We start from the raw sequence: 14,141 nt of genomic DNA on the forward strand, positions 1-14,141 counted from the left end.
TCAGGATCTCTTAGTCCTTAAATCCTGCTGCTAGCTGTAAGCCTGTCCCAGGAGGCTGGACCTAGACAGGGGTCAGTAGCGTGTTCACTATACCAAGAGGCTGAGCCCTCTTTTTTTTTTTTTTTTTTTTTTTTACAGAGACAGAGAGTCAAAGAGAGGAATAGATAGGGACAGACAGACAGGAACGGGGAGAGATGAGAAGCATCAATCATCAGTTTTTCGTTGCAACACCTTAGTTGTTCATTGATTGCTTTCTCATGTGTGCCTTGACTGGGGGGGCAACAGCAGACTGAGTAACCCCTTGCTCGAGCCAATGACCTTGGGTCCAAGCTAGTGAGCTTTTTGCTTAAGCCAGATGAGCCCGCGCTCAAGCTGGCGACCTCAGGGTCTCGAACCTGGGTCTTCCGCATCCCAGTCCAATGCTCTATTTGCTGCGCCACAACCTGGTCAGGCGAGGCTGAGCCCTTTTGATGATTGGGGGCAGGGCCCAGTCCTTCCCTAACCACTGCACCTGTCCCAGTTCTCACTCCTAGAGTGGCCTACTGGGGGCTTTCTATGGCCTGGTGGGTATCGTGGAGGTCATAAAGGTACCAAGCCTGTGACCTTAGAATGATTTTGCCCCCCCTGGGGATCTGTCTGTGGGGGCAGTTCAGGATCATTTTGTAATATCCAGAGGCCTTGCCCCAGATTCTCTGCTCTCCTGTGACCCAGGTGACATTCCGGGAATACTCAGGCCACGTGAGGGGAGGAACCACTTCCTGGAACTTTGATCGGCTCTGGCCTGCTGGGCCCACGCCGACCGCAGCGCACACCAGACGCCCTCCTGCTCCCGAGGAAGAGCCAGGGCAGCAGGTTCTTGCCTGCCAGCCCCTCACGGTAGGTCCCCTCGTCCCCACGGCAGGGCTCCCGGGTCTGTCGGGACTGGGAGGAACCTGGAGTCCTGCCTGGGGTGGGGGCGGGAGGGCAGCTGGCCGCTCCTCTAGGCTTCAGAGCCTGTCCCCGAGTCCAAGCGGGCTGAAGTATTCCCGTCCCCCTGCCCTGGGAGGGGAGCCCCCGAGGCATTCTCCCGGGGTGGTGCTGAGCTGAGTGCGGAAGGGGGCAGGTCGTGGTGGGAGGGTTCTGGGATGAAAGGGCCTGGTCCCCACACTCAGGGAGCTCTTTGTGAACGGTGGGGACGAGCAGGCAGCCATCTCCACGTTTGCCGGGTTCCAGCCTCGTGTGTGCCCGCATCCTAGCTCCCCTCTTATTTCCAGAAGTGTCCTGGTTTAGGTGACACAGTCTGCAGTCCCTCCAGAAATAAAATGTGCATGTGGCTGGCTTTTATTAAACATTTCCTGTTTGCCAGGCCTGTGTAAAGGACTTTCTATTTACTGTCTAATTTAGCACATTTATCATGGAATTGAGGATGAATTTTAACCCTAAGAGAATGGTTTATAATTAGGGTGGGGAAATCGAGGCTTAAGAAGGTAGAGTGTGACCTGCTCAGGCCCATGCAGCGAGTAGGTCACAACATCGGAATCTGAACTCCACTAACAGGAGGAAGAGCCAGACTTGAGATACAGGCTCCTAACAGCCATGAATACATTCTGTTCCACTCAGTGCCCAAGGCCTGGGCAGCTTCTCGGCGCTCAGCCCCCAGCCAGATGCTGGGGTGCTCAGCCAGGCAGAGGATGCTGCAGGGCTCCCCGGCAGGTGGTGCCAACGACTGCGATGAGCGCAGAAGGACCCGGGGGCTCAGTAAGGGCAGGCGTGACTTGAGGGATCCACAGAAGGCTTCCCAGGACAAGCGTGACTTGCACTGGCCTGGGAGGCAGGTAGAATGGGGACAGGCAGCAACAGAGAGAGGGAGGCACGGGCATTCTAAAGCGGGAGGGGTTGTGTGGGGGAGGGCCAGAGCGGGGCCCTTGGGCAGCACTGGGGGAAAGGACAGTGCCCAGTTCACAGCTCCTTTTTGTGTCAGAAGGTTAGCTGTCTTCCCTGCACGAGTGTTCTGACAGTTGATAGACAAACTCCCTTGAGCCGTGGCATTGTAACTTTGAGGAAGGAAAAAGTCAAAGAAACCCTTACTATATGCCTGGAACTGTGCTGTGTGTTTTACACAATTATCTCAATTTTTATAATAACTTGCAAACTTATTATAAAAGCGATCTGCTTTCATTATTTTAAAAATGTATAAAGTATATGATTAAACAACAAGAAAAAATTAAATCACCCACAATTCTATTGTTCAGAGGTAACCAGAGCAAATATTTTGTGTATAATCTGAAGCTACGCTTTGGAGGGGTCCGTCAAGAGTCACTTCATTTACATAAGCTCGGGTGTGGGCTGAAAGAGGCTTATTATGGATAACAAAAGATGCTCCTCTCATCACTCAGGAAATCCCAAGGGTTTTTCGAGCTCAGTGCCAGGAACCAAGATGAAGATCACATATATATTCCTGATTATATCACAACATCACATACCCAATGCTATGATACCCCAAGGAGTGAGAAATTTGCTAGTTATCTCATTTAATTGCCACAAAACCCTAACAGTGCTATAATTTAAATATTATTATTATTGTTATCATGATTATTTTCAATTTACAAATGCAGAAGCAGGGGCTCTGAGGGGTTACTTCCCAGCCCAGACACGCTGGGCAGCTGGTTGGGAGGCTGCTGGCAGGGGGGGGACAGAGGCAGGAGCCGTTCCAGGCCAGTCACCTGGCTTGTTTTCCTGGGTGGGGGCAGAAGGAGACTGAGGTCCAGGGAGCAGCAGGTCTTCCCCAGGGACCTGGGTGCGGCGGTCAGGGGTCTGGGCTCCCATTACCCTCGGGAAGGAGCGAGCATTAGCTCCGTGGTAAATGACAGACTGGCTTGTGGCACACACAGAAATGTACCAACCCAAAAGCAATTTGAGAAGGAGTTCAATTGCAACCAGTAACCCGCCCCCACTCCTGCCAAAAACAGAAACCCACCCCAGCTTGCTGAGAGCACAGAACATTTCTGTGGGCATTTCTGGTCTCTACATAAATGCAGAGGTGGCTTTTCAGACAGGAAGTAAGACTCTTCTGGTTGCCACCACACTGTCCCCTCTGGTGCCAGCTGCCACAGTGCCTAGGCAGGGGCACTTTCTGTCACTAGAACCCCCAGTGACCTGTTCTTGAGAGTGGACTGAGGAAGGGGCCCAAGTCCAGAGCACCCTGGTCAGAGCCACTAAAATCTGTGCTAAACCAAGACTAGACCAAGGACAAAGCAACTACACGTTTCCCTTGGCTGGGAGAAAAGAGCCAGAAAAAGTGCCTTAGACAGTCATAAACGCTGCTGGTCCGTAAATGGGGTGGTTGAGTGATCTCATCAGATACTCCACAGCCAAGCTCTGTGGCCACTTCAGAACAAAGCTGGGGCTGGCCTGAACTCAGTGTCCGCAGGGTCAGCCATGCTGTGAGTACACACCGCGCCAGGCTCTGGTGTGGGGCATTTTCTCATTCAGTCCTCAGAACAATCCCACGAGGAAGGTAGTTTTGAAGTTCATTGTTTTAAAGATGAGAAAATTAAAGCACAGAGAGGTTAGGTAATTCAGTCAAGGCCACACAGCTAATAAGGGATGAAGATAAGACTTGAATCCAAACTGTCTGACTCCAAAGCACAAAGTCTTAGCCGTCTCTAGAGTGATGTGAGAATGATTGTGAGTGGGTCATTTGGAAACTGTGTGTTCTACAGCCTCACTGTGAGTACCATCCCTGCTTCCTCCCACCACAACAGGGGCAAAAGGAGTCTTGCCTTAAACTTTAGAGGCCCTGTTCTGGCCCTCCTCCCACCATGACACCCCGAGGGGTGAAAAGTTTGCAAGACCAAAGGGACACAACTATCAGAAGCTATGCCCCATTTTATTATTTTTAAAAAGTGATAGATCAATTCATTGATTTTAGAGACAGCAGAAGGGTGAGAGGGAAAGAAACATTGACCTGTTGTTCTACCCATTTCCATATTCATTGTTTGACTCCTGTGGCCCTGACTGGAGTTTGAACCCACAGTTTTGACACATTAGGACACTGTTCCAACCAACTAAGCTATCTAGCCAGGGCCTGTGCCCCACTTTAAAACGTGCTTCCCGTACCCAGGACCTGGGGCTTGTGTGGATTGGCTCCCCGGGTCTCTCTCCCTTAAGTGAACCATTTCATGGAAGTACTCATAGTACTAGAGAGAGTGGGGGGGGGGGGAGAAGGGGACAGACCGTAGGCAAGGTCCCTGTGTATGTTCACTATAGGTTCTGCAAATGTGAGGAATGGCCTGCCTAATCCCCTGCCCCCCCCCCCCCACTGCCTTGGTATGAACCAAGCACCCTTGCTTCGAACTCAGGCCACCAGGCCAGGTCCTGGCCCCTTACTTCTTATCTGTGTGCCCTTGGACCTGTCTCTGTGGCCCTGGGACCCCCGCTTTCTCTGTTTCGGGTCCTTCTAGGTGTGCTGTGGGTACCGAAATGTATGTGCGGGAACTTTGGGTAGGAGCAGCCCCTCAGCTCTGCCCCCACATCAGAGAGGTCCCCCTCACTTTCTGTCACCCACTTTTGCTTGAGCCAAAGTTAGTGTGTCTACACTTGATTTTCTATGTGACTGACGCTACAGTTTTGATTCATGTCCTGAATCTCAAGTTACTGCCTTGGTTGAAAAATTCTAAAGCATGTATTTCCAAATGACAGTGGATTAGAAGTTGGAGGCACAGCCGGGGAAGAGGGGTGCCTCCTCAGTCTGGCTCAGTAGGTGGGACATGGTATCCTCTCCTTGTACCGGAACCTCCCACTCTGTTCCAGCTTCCCTGGCAGGAGAGAGACATCAGGAAAACCAGGAGATCGGGCTTCACCCCGAGCCCCACGCGGGCACCTCTGTGAGGAGGCTGCCCAGAGGGTCCTCGGAGCCGAGTCCACTCAAGTGGACTTCTCTCTGGAAACTGTCTGTGAGAACAGGGACCAAAGCGGTCAGCAAGAAAGGGGTCAGACACATGATAGTACGACATGTTAAAGACAGGAACTGCTTCCCTCTTATTGGAGGGAGGGGATTCGAGGCTGTTCTCCCAGCGTGGCTTGGCGGGGGTTGTCACTCACTCCGGGATCAGACTGTTCTAGGGACATAGGCAGCTCTGCCTCCCAGGCTGCCCACCCAGCTGTGGAGGGTTCAGTTCACCAACACCGAGTGAGCCCATCGGAAGTCAGTGCTGTGCGGAGTGCTGAGCATGGAGAAGGGACTGTGCCAGGTGCTATGGGCACCGCCAGGCCCTCATTCTGGGGCCAGCGGGGCATCTAGGGGCTTTGTGTAGGATGCCCAGGGGCAGTGCAGGTGGCAGGCGTGGGGGGACAATGGTTACCTCACCCTTCTTCAGCCAGAGCCCTCTGCTTCATACTGGTATTCTGTGCACACAATTGCAAGAGAATCAAGTCTCAGGCCGAACCTGAACTCTGTCACTGCGGCTCTAGGACCAGAAGACAACGCACGCCTGAGGCCTGTTCCTTTCCCTCTTTGCCTGAGGAGCAGGCAGGCACGGGGACCCTCACACACCACACCACAGTGTGAAACCCCTCCTGCGGCTTACTCAGCGTCTGTGTGCATCAGAGGGGCTTCAACGGAGGTATGCACTTTCTCAGGGAGACATTGTCCCTTCCCTATTAATTAGGCTGAAAATCCCTAGAAAAACTCAGAGTTATTGAGTGTCTGAATGAGAGGGGCTGCGGGAGGTTTTTGTAATCACCTGTCTGCTGGGGGCTTTCACACGGAAGCCCTTTTACCCCAAGTTGAATTTTGCCATGGAGGACACAAACAGAAGGGGGCAGCAGAGAGGCAGCTAGGAGCCAATTGTGAGTTCTTACTGAAGACAGGTAAATTGAGGAGCATCAGGATTATGTTGCGTGAGGGTCTTTCCTCCTCCCTCCCTCCCTCCCTCCCTTCCTTCCTTCCCTCTTCCCTCCCTCCCTCTCTCCCTTCTTCCCTTCCTTCTTCCCTCCCTTCCAAATGTGTTCTATCTAAAGGACATTTTGTTTTTCAAATAATTTTTTCTGTCATGATGGTGGCCTTAACAATAATTAACAGTTTATTAATTGCTTACTCTACCTCAGACACTGATCAAAAACCTTTACCTATATTTACTCATTTAACCCTCCATTACTCTAACACAGTAGGCACTACTATTCTCTCCCTTTTACAGATAAAAAACTGTAGCACAGACAGATTAAGTAGCAAGCCCCAGGTCACACAGCTGGGACAGGATGGAGCCAGAATTCTTATGAATGGAATCTGAACCACTACAAGCCATGTAAATAATGATGTGGGTGGGAGCAGTAGTAACCTGGGAGGTGTACACCCCCTAATGGGGCAACTAATCCCCAGATGGTCTTGTCATGTAGCAATGTGAGCACACTGCCCCCAAACCATCCTGAAATCTGGACTTTTAATGCAATATTTCTTAATTTTTACATGTTGGCTAACGGTTTGTGCACAAAAAGGACTGAGACTTAAACAAAACAGTGTAACCTGAATCACCAACTTGTGACCTGCGGGTAGATGCTAGCATTTTTTTTTCTTTAAAAGAATTAATATTGCCTCACCAGGCAGTGGCACAGTGGAAAGAGTGTCGGACTGGGATGCAGAGGACCCAGGTTTGAGACCCCGAGGTTGCTGGATTGAGCGCAGGTTCATCCGGCTTGAGCGTGGGATCATAGACATGACCCCCTGGTCACTGGCTTGAGCTGCCAAGGTCACTGGCTAGAGCAAGGGGTCACTCACTCTTCTGTAGCCCCCGAGTCAAGGCACATATGAGAAAGCAATCAATGAACAACTAAGGTACCTCAACAAAGAATCGATCCCTTCCTCATCTCTCTCCCATCCTGTCTGTCTGTCCCTCTGACTCTCTCTCTGTCTCTGTCAAAAAAAGAAAGAAAGAAAGAAAGAGAATTAATATTTAGTAAACTAAAGACCTGGTCCCCTTCCCTGTTTAAAACAAAAGCTAAACAACAAAAACCTACTGGTCTGTGGAATCCCTGCCTCGGTGACCCCTGTGCACACAGTGTTGAGGTTCCGTGGCCTCCTTGCTGGAGAGGGCCGGGCTGCCGTGGGCAGGAGGAGAGTGTCCCAAGGGACCCGTGGACTTGTTCCAATGTCAGAGCTGAGCTGCTTTCGCCCTCAGTAGCGGATGTGCAACGAGCAGAGGGTAAGATCTCTTCATGATTAGGCTCCAGAATGTGCTGAGATTTGGAAACTCAGGAAGACTATGATTTCAAAATTTCTAACTCAGGAATAATCTGCTCATATTTTACATATTAGTTAAAAAATGCACAATACCTGTAGTCTTTTTTATTACGCTTCCCTGCCTTTCTGCCTCTTCTCTCCTTTTTCTCTGATCTGGAGAGAACACAGGAAGTCCAGGCGACCTGGGTCTCAGTCCTGCCACTAACCTGCAGGGTGGTTGTAGACAGGCCATGTGACTTTCTCGCTGTCAGGAGGTTAGAACGTTGGTCCCACTGGCCTTGCAAGGCTTCTGTGAGGTAGTATGAAAACTATTAAAAACACAAATTGCTGGCCTCCCTGACAGCTAATTCCCGTTTCTGGCTCCCTGTGCCGTGCCCTGCTCACCGAGCCACACTGCCCTCGTTAAAGGTGCCACTTCTCTTTTCTCTTCCCACTTGGCTCTAGGCGATGCTTCCCGGAGCCCGACTGCACTGGGCCTGCCTCCTGCTCCTGGCCCGGCCTGCCAGGCCCTGCCCCGTGGGCTGTGACTGCTTCATCCAGGAGGTGTTCTGCTCCGACGAGGCGCTGGCCGCCGTCCCCCTGGACATTCCCCCCCACGCCACCAACATCGTCTTTGTAGAGACCTCGTTCACCACGCTCGGACCCAGGGCCTTTGGCGGCAGCCCCAACCTGACCAAAGTGGTCTTCCTCAACACCCAGCTCTGCTGCTTTGAGCCCGATGCCTTCGGGGGGCTGCCCAGGCTGCGGGACCTGGAGGTCACCGGTAGCCCCTTCTCCAACCTCAGCTCCGACATCTTCTCCAACCTGACCTCCCTGGGCAAGTTCACCCTCAACTTCAACAGGCTGGAGGCTCTGCCTGAGCAGCTCTTCCACCACATGGACGCCCTGGAGTCCCTGCAGCTGCAGGGCAACCGGCTCCAGACCCTGCCTGGCGGGCTCTTCCGGCCTCTGAGACGCCTGAAGGCCCTCAACCTGGCTCAGAACCTCCTGGCCCAGCTGCCCGAGGAGCTGTTTGAGCCCCTGGGCAGCCTGCGGACCCTGAGGCTGAGCAGCAACGCGCTCTCCGGGCTGCCCCAGCACCTGTTCGCCGGCCTGCACAGCCTGCAGGAGCTGTTCCTGGACGGCAACTCCATCTCCGAGCTGCCGCCGGGAGTGTTCTCGCAGCTCGTCTGCCTGGAGAAGCTCTGGCTGCAGCGCAACGCCATCGGACACCTGCCTCCCTCCGTCTTCTCCTCCCTGCACAACCTGACCTTCCTGAACCTGCAGGGGAACGCACTGCGGGCGCTGCCCGCCGGCCTCCTGGCCCACACCCCGCGCCTGGTCGGCCTGTCCCTGTCCCACAACCAGCTGGAGACCGTCCCCGAGGGAGCTTTTGCCAACCTGTCCAACCTCAGTTCCCTGACGCTCTCGCACAACGCCATCACCCACCTGCCGGCCGGCGTCTTCCGGCACCTGGGGGAGCTGATCAAGCTCTACCTGGGCAGCAACAACCTGACGGCGCTGCACGCGGACCTCTTCCAGAACCTGTCCAAACTGGAGCTGCTCAGCCTCTCCCGGAACCAGCTGACCACGCTCCCGGACGGCGTCTTCGACACAAACTACAACCTGTTCAACCTGGGCCTGCACGGCAACCCCTGGCAGTGCGACTGCCGCCTGGCCTACCTCTCCAGCTGGCTGCAGCAGTACAGCGACAGGCTCTTCAACATCCAGACCTACTGCGCGGGCCCCGCCTACCTGAAGGGCCAGGTGGTGCCCGCCCTGAAGGAGGAGCAGCTGGTGTGCCCGGTCACCAGGGACCGCTTGGGCTTCCAGGCCCCGGGGCTGGAGGACAGGGAGCCAGGGGACAGCTGGGATCTGGCTGCGAAGGAAAGGGCAGCTCGGACCCGGTGCACGTACAGCAACCCCGAGGGCACCGTGGTGCTTGCGTGTGACGAGGCCCAGTGTCGCTGGCTGAACGTGCAGCTGTCTCCCAGGAAGGGCTCAGGCTCCCCGGGAATGACACACAATGCCACCCAGGAGTGGGAACTGAAGTCGAGCTGTGGCGTTGCGAGGGTCACCGTGTCTATTGAGGCTCAGGCCCGGGCGCCCTAGGTGCAGGGTACACAGAGCCTGGAGCCTGCGCAGATGGCCTCGGGGTCCTGACCAAGCACGACGTGGGGGCGGAGGGGCAGCTGAAGCGACTTCCCGGGTGGAGAGGGTGGCGGAGCATGTCCGAGTGGGGGAGGGGAGGCCGCAAGTCCTCTGCCCTGTCCCCGCCTCCTCAGACGCCATCACCCCTCTGGGGGTCTGAGCCCTACAAGGCCTTCCGCAAATTTTGCACAGCACCCGTTAAAGCTGCATCACGGCCTGGAGAATAAAATAGGGCCACCCCCTGGCGTTTCTCTGTCTGATATCCACCCCTGCCTCATCTCCACCTTGAAGTCCAACGCTTTGGTGCCGTTTTACAAAATGGAAACTGCCTTCTTTGACATCCAATTCAAAAGCCAAATGTCTGTTTCTATGTCTCTCCCTGGAAACCGGTTTTTGATATAGGAGGTGATAGAAGCAGAGGAGACCAGAAAGATCAGGGGCAAGGGGTCTGACTTGGGTGAGTCGGGAACTCACGTGGGAGCTTCCTCCTCTGGGGCTCCCTCCGGAACTCAAGGTGGAAGGTGCGCCTTGGGAAGGTGAACACCAGTTGTTTGGCTTTTAGTCCCCAAAACCCCCAGAGGGGGAGCTGGGGCTGTGCCTGCTCAGCAGACAAGAGGGCTGTCCCCTGATTAAGAAGAAAAGCCAACAAAGACAAACTCACAGATGCAGACAGCAGTGTGGAGACTGCAGGAGGGAAAGGGGGAGGGGCTAAACGGTGACTAAGGAGACTTGACTTGGGTGGTGAGCAAGCCAAGTATAATTAATACACAGATGACGTATTGTAGAATGGTACACTTGAAACTTACATAATTCTGTTAACCAGTGTGACCCCAATATATTCAATAAAAAAAGTAAAAAATGAAAAACACTGAGCAGAGAGGAGGGGAGGTCCTGGGCTGGGTGGGGGGGGGGGGCATACTTCCGAGGGCCTCCTCACCGCCTGCCTCCGCGCAGTCACGCACTGCGGTTCTCCCTCGGCTGTCAGGGCAGCCCCTCGCGCTCAGCCTCGGCCACGCTTTCCATCTGCCCAGCCTCCTCTCCCAGGGGGTCTTCTCAGGGTTTGCTGTCACTGGCCTTCCTGTGCACTCTGCTGCGTGCCCCTGGCGCAGGATGCCAGCTCTCCTCTGACGACCCCGAACCTCGATCTCAGGCTCAGGGCTTTTGGGCTCCCTGCCGAGATAACTGCCTGCTCCGCAGCCCTGGGCTGTGTCGTCCTGGTCATAAGCACGTCTAAACCAAACCCGTCCTCAATTCCTTGGAGGCCCATCCAGCAAATTGCCGAGCCCAAGACCTGGGAGGGTTCTCCAATCTCCGCTTCCCTTAGCCCTCAGGGCCAACTAATCAGAAAGTGCTTCTGAGTGTCTGTGTCTCCGTTTCTCCTTTCCCACGCCCAGCCCGGGGAGGCGCTCTGTCTCCCTGCACTGCCTCCTACCTGGCTTCCTGTCTGCAGTGCTGCCGGGCCTGGGTGAGACGCCGCGGTGGCGGAGGGAGAAATGAGTCCCATGTGTGGTGGCCCTCCAGGAGCGTTTTGTGCGTGGGAGAAAACGCAAGCGCGAAGTGTTTGGGGCTGGACAAGCCCGGGGAGTTCAGGAGAGGTGGAGGCCTGGGCGAGCCCAGAGCTCAGGGAAGGCTGCATCGGATCCCAGGCCTAGAGGGGCCACTGGCAGCACAAGGACTCACTAGAGATGTGCGCCAGAGGGCGTGAGCCAGGGGATGGAGACAGGCAAGTCTGAAGTCAGGAATGTGGGCGCCTGGAGCAGGCTGCTGATGGGGGAGGAGAGAAGGAGGTAAGGCTGGAAGCCAGCCACAGACAGATTCTGTAAGGCCTTGCAGGTCTGAGTGGGAAGTATGCATATAGTAAGGGTGCCTGGTAGGTATTGAAGGACTTTATGCGGGGCAGGCCCATGCTGCTGCCTGAGCTGCAGACAGCTGGCTGAGTGCAGTCGGAGGAGGGCGAGGGGCAGGGAAACCAGCAGGGACTCTCGCCTGACTTGACGTCAGAGCCACAGGGCCAGGGAGGTTAAGGAAACAGGATGAAAGGTTTCCGGTTAAGAACAGCACATGCATAGATGGATGAAAAGATCTAGATATGAATTACTGAGACAAGAATTCAAACTAAATAGCGATCACTCTGCACCTGTACCCTCTACAGAACTTAGAAAACTGGACCACGTCCAGTGTGGGCCCGATGTGGGCACTGCGAGTGGGCAGTTTTTCGAGGACAGGCTAGCAGGTCTGAGTCAAAGAAAGGGTTGCTGAGGGGGTCAGCGGTCGGTGGGTGGGGTTGGAAGATGGGGGGTGGGTAGAAGCCCTTGTGAGTCCCAGGTTTCTCACCTGGGTGACGGGGAGGACAGAGAAGCCATTAACCAAAGACAAGAGTGGGTTTGAGGGAAGGAGGGAGCAGGGCTCCAGCTCCAGGCATCAGGCTGCCGCCCTCCCTCCAGGTGTGAGGCCAGGATCTGCGGAAAGGGTCCCCACACCTGGCACACAGGGACACTTCACAAACATCCAGCGAACAACTGGTTGTCTGAGTCACAGTGCATGGTCCAAATAGTTATGTGTCTACTGCCTGGGATAAATAAGGTAACTGAGCCATTTCTTTTCATTATATCCTCCCCTCCCCCGGCCAAATATAACTCTTTATGAAGTGAAAAGATAATGATTTCTCTCTGTGCTGAAGGATGTCGGGTAAAGAGCCCCAGCTTAGAGCCACTGCTTGTGTCTCAGGGCGGGTTTGTTCTCCCTTTCAAGTGGGCTGTGCCGGGCCAGGGCCACTGCGCTCTTTTGGATAGGAGTGCCAGTTTCAGCAAAGAAACATACATATGTGCATGGGGCATACTTATACTAAAAACTACCCATAGTTTATCTGACATCCAAGTTTAACTGTGTGGCAGGTCTTATATCTGGTGACTCAACCTCCAGGTGAAGGTGGGAAACAGTTGGATGGAGGTGGGGGTGGTGGATGGCTCTCCTCGCCGGGCGGGGGCGGGGGGGCAGGGCCGAGTTTGCAGTGATGCAAGTCCTGACCACTCCGGGCCACCGGGATCCTGAGTTGGGGCTGACAGGGAGCAGGAGGCACTGAGCATGCCCCAGCCAAGATGGAGGTAAGCAGCTGGAATCAGCTCTGACTGGGCCCTGCACCCCAGGGTCCTCATGTCCTGCTGTCCCGCTCCTTGTGGTGACTGACCCCAGTCTGGTGCAGCTGGAGAGCTTTGGACGAGCTCTGGACTGAAACCAGGATGCCTGTCTCCTCCCTTAACAGTCAGTCTTTGGCAAATCATGGCTACCCTGGGCCTCGATTTTCTCTTCTATATTAAAAAGAGTTTGTCACTGCTGATTGAACCCTAGATCACCTGGAGAGGTTAAAAAACATCCATAACAGATGCCTGCGTCCCACTTGCAGAGTCTGATCTAATTGACTCGGGGGAGACCCAGACATCAGGGTTTTCTTTCTCCCCCAGGGATTCTAATGCTCAGCCAGGGTTTCGGGGCTGGATCTTCTCCAGTTCCAGGCCCCACCCCTACTTGCAACTAAACCCAGGGCAGTGGGGACAGTGCTAGCCTCGTCAGACCCCCCTGGTGTAATGCTCTGGGGGAATTCATGAACAAGCTACAACACTGCGAACAAAAATATTTCACAGGGCTTTTTCTTTTTGGTACTTTTTATTCTACCATCCTGTGTTCTCAGTAGATGTTGAAGAAACAAGCTGCGTACATACCGTGGGAGGAGCTGCGTGTTCCCGGGCACCTCCTTCCACAGTGGGACTCCTTGCCCATCGCCCTGATCTTCCATGTTCTTCAGTGATTTTCTGCCATTGCCAGCAACGCAACCTTGGCTCAGATCAGATTCTTTGTGCTGCACTTGTCTCATTCATCCTGTTTATCACGAACATAAAAGTAGCCATCTTGTAGTGTTACTGCCCACTCCCGTAAAGAACCCAAAACAATGTGTGACACGTGATCTATCCCCAAAAGAATGTTATCTGTCACTGTTTATTATTTCTAGAGAAGTGTGGTGGGTGTTGGGGGAGGCAAGAACTGGCCAGTTGCTTGGCCATCGCTTTTTTTTTTTTTTTTTTTGCCTGTTCCCATCAGTGTTTCTGGCAGGACGTTAAAGTTGCTGTTATAATATCAAAATTGTATTTATGTGGGAAGATTGAAAATGCCATTTACAGAACTTTTCAGTGATATAAAGGATATTGGAAAACTGGACGGCTCTGCCAAAGATTAGACCGTTTCACACAACGCAACGCAAATCCAATAATGAATTATTTCTCACGCTTTTTTTTTTAACCTTTCCCAAACTGGCCCACGTTCCGATTCTGGGTCTCAGGCGCCCCCTTGTGGCGTACTGGAACAACGGTTCTCCTCATCGGGCGTAATAATGCTTAACAAAAAGACGCGGCACTTGACTCCCAGGAAGTCACAACGGGATCCCCTAGACGGGACCACGGAGCGCACTGCCACTTCCCGGCGGGCGGAGCTGCCCAAGCGGTTCCCTGCAACTCTGGAGACGTGCGCGGTGCCGCCCTCTGGGTGCCCGCGACCAAGGAGCACCGGCGCGGAGGCGGAGGTCCCCACCTGGCGGCAACGCCACCTTGCCGCGTTGGGCTGCGCTGGGGCGTTCTAGTGTGTCCTAGAGATGCTGCATGACCTGCGTGGTGGCACAGCCCTGCAGGCCGCGCTGGTGGGGTCCTGGCCTGTGGGCATCTCCACCTAGCAGCGACAATTCAGGTACAAACCAAAGTTGTCTCGGTATTCTAGGACTGCACGGTAGCATAGACATTTTTGGAAG

At 54.2% G+C, this 14,141-nt stretch overlaps 1 protein-coding gene across 1 annotated transcript; it reads left to right on the top strand.

Annotated features, from left to right (window-relative positions):
• Positions 1-757: 757 nt before the first annotated feature.
• Positions 758-9,703, top strand: CPN2 (carboxypeptidase N subunit 2). Its single transcript, XM_066347159.1, has 2 exons — positions 758-876; positions 7,661-9,703. Exon 2 carries the CDS (start codon positions 7,664-7,666, stop codon positions 9,305-9,307), a length of 1,644 nt encoding a protein of 547 aa, XP_066203256.1. The 5' UTR covers positions 758-876; positions 7,661-7,663; the 3' UTR covers positions 9,308-9,703.
• The last annotated feature ends 4,438 nt before the right edge of the window (positions 9,704-14,141 follow it).

The sequence above is a fragment of the Saccopteryx leptura genome, chromosome 8 (genome assembly GCF_036850995.1).
Source record: "Saccopteryx leptura isolate mSacLep1 chromosome 8, mSacLep1_pri_phased_curated, whole genome shotgun sequence".
Lineage (NCBI taxonomy): Eukaryota > Metazoa > Chordata > Mammalia > Chiroptera > Emballonuridae > Saccopteryx > Saccopteryx leptura.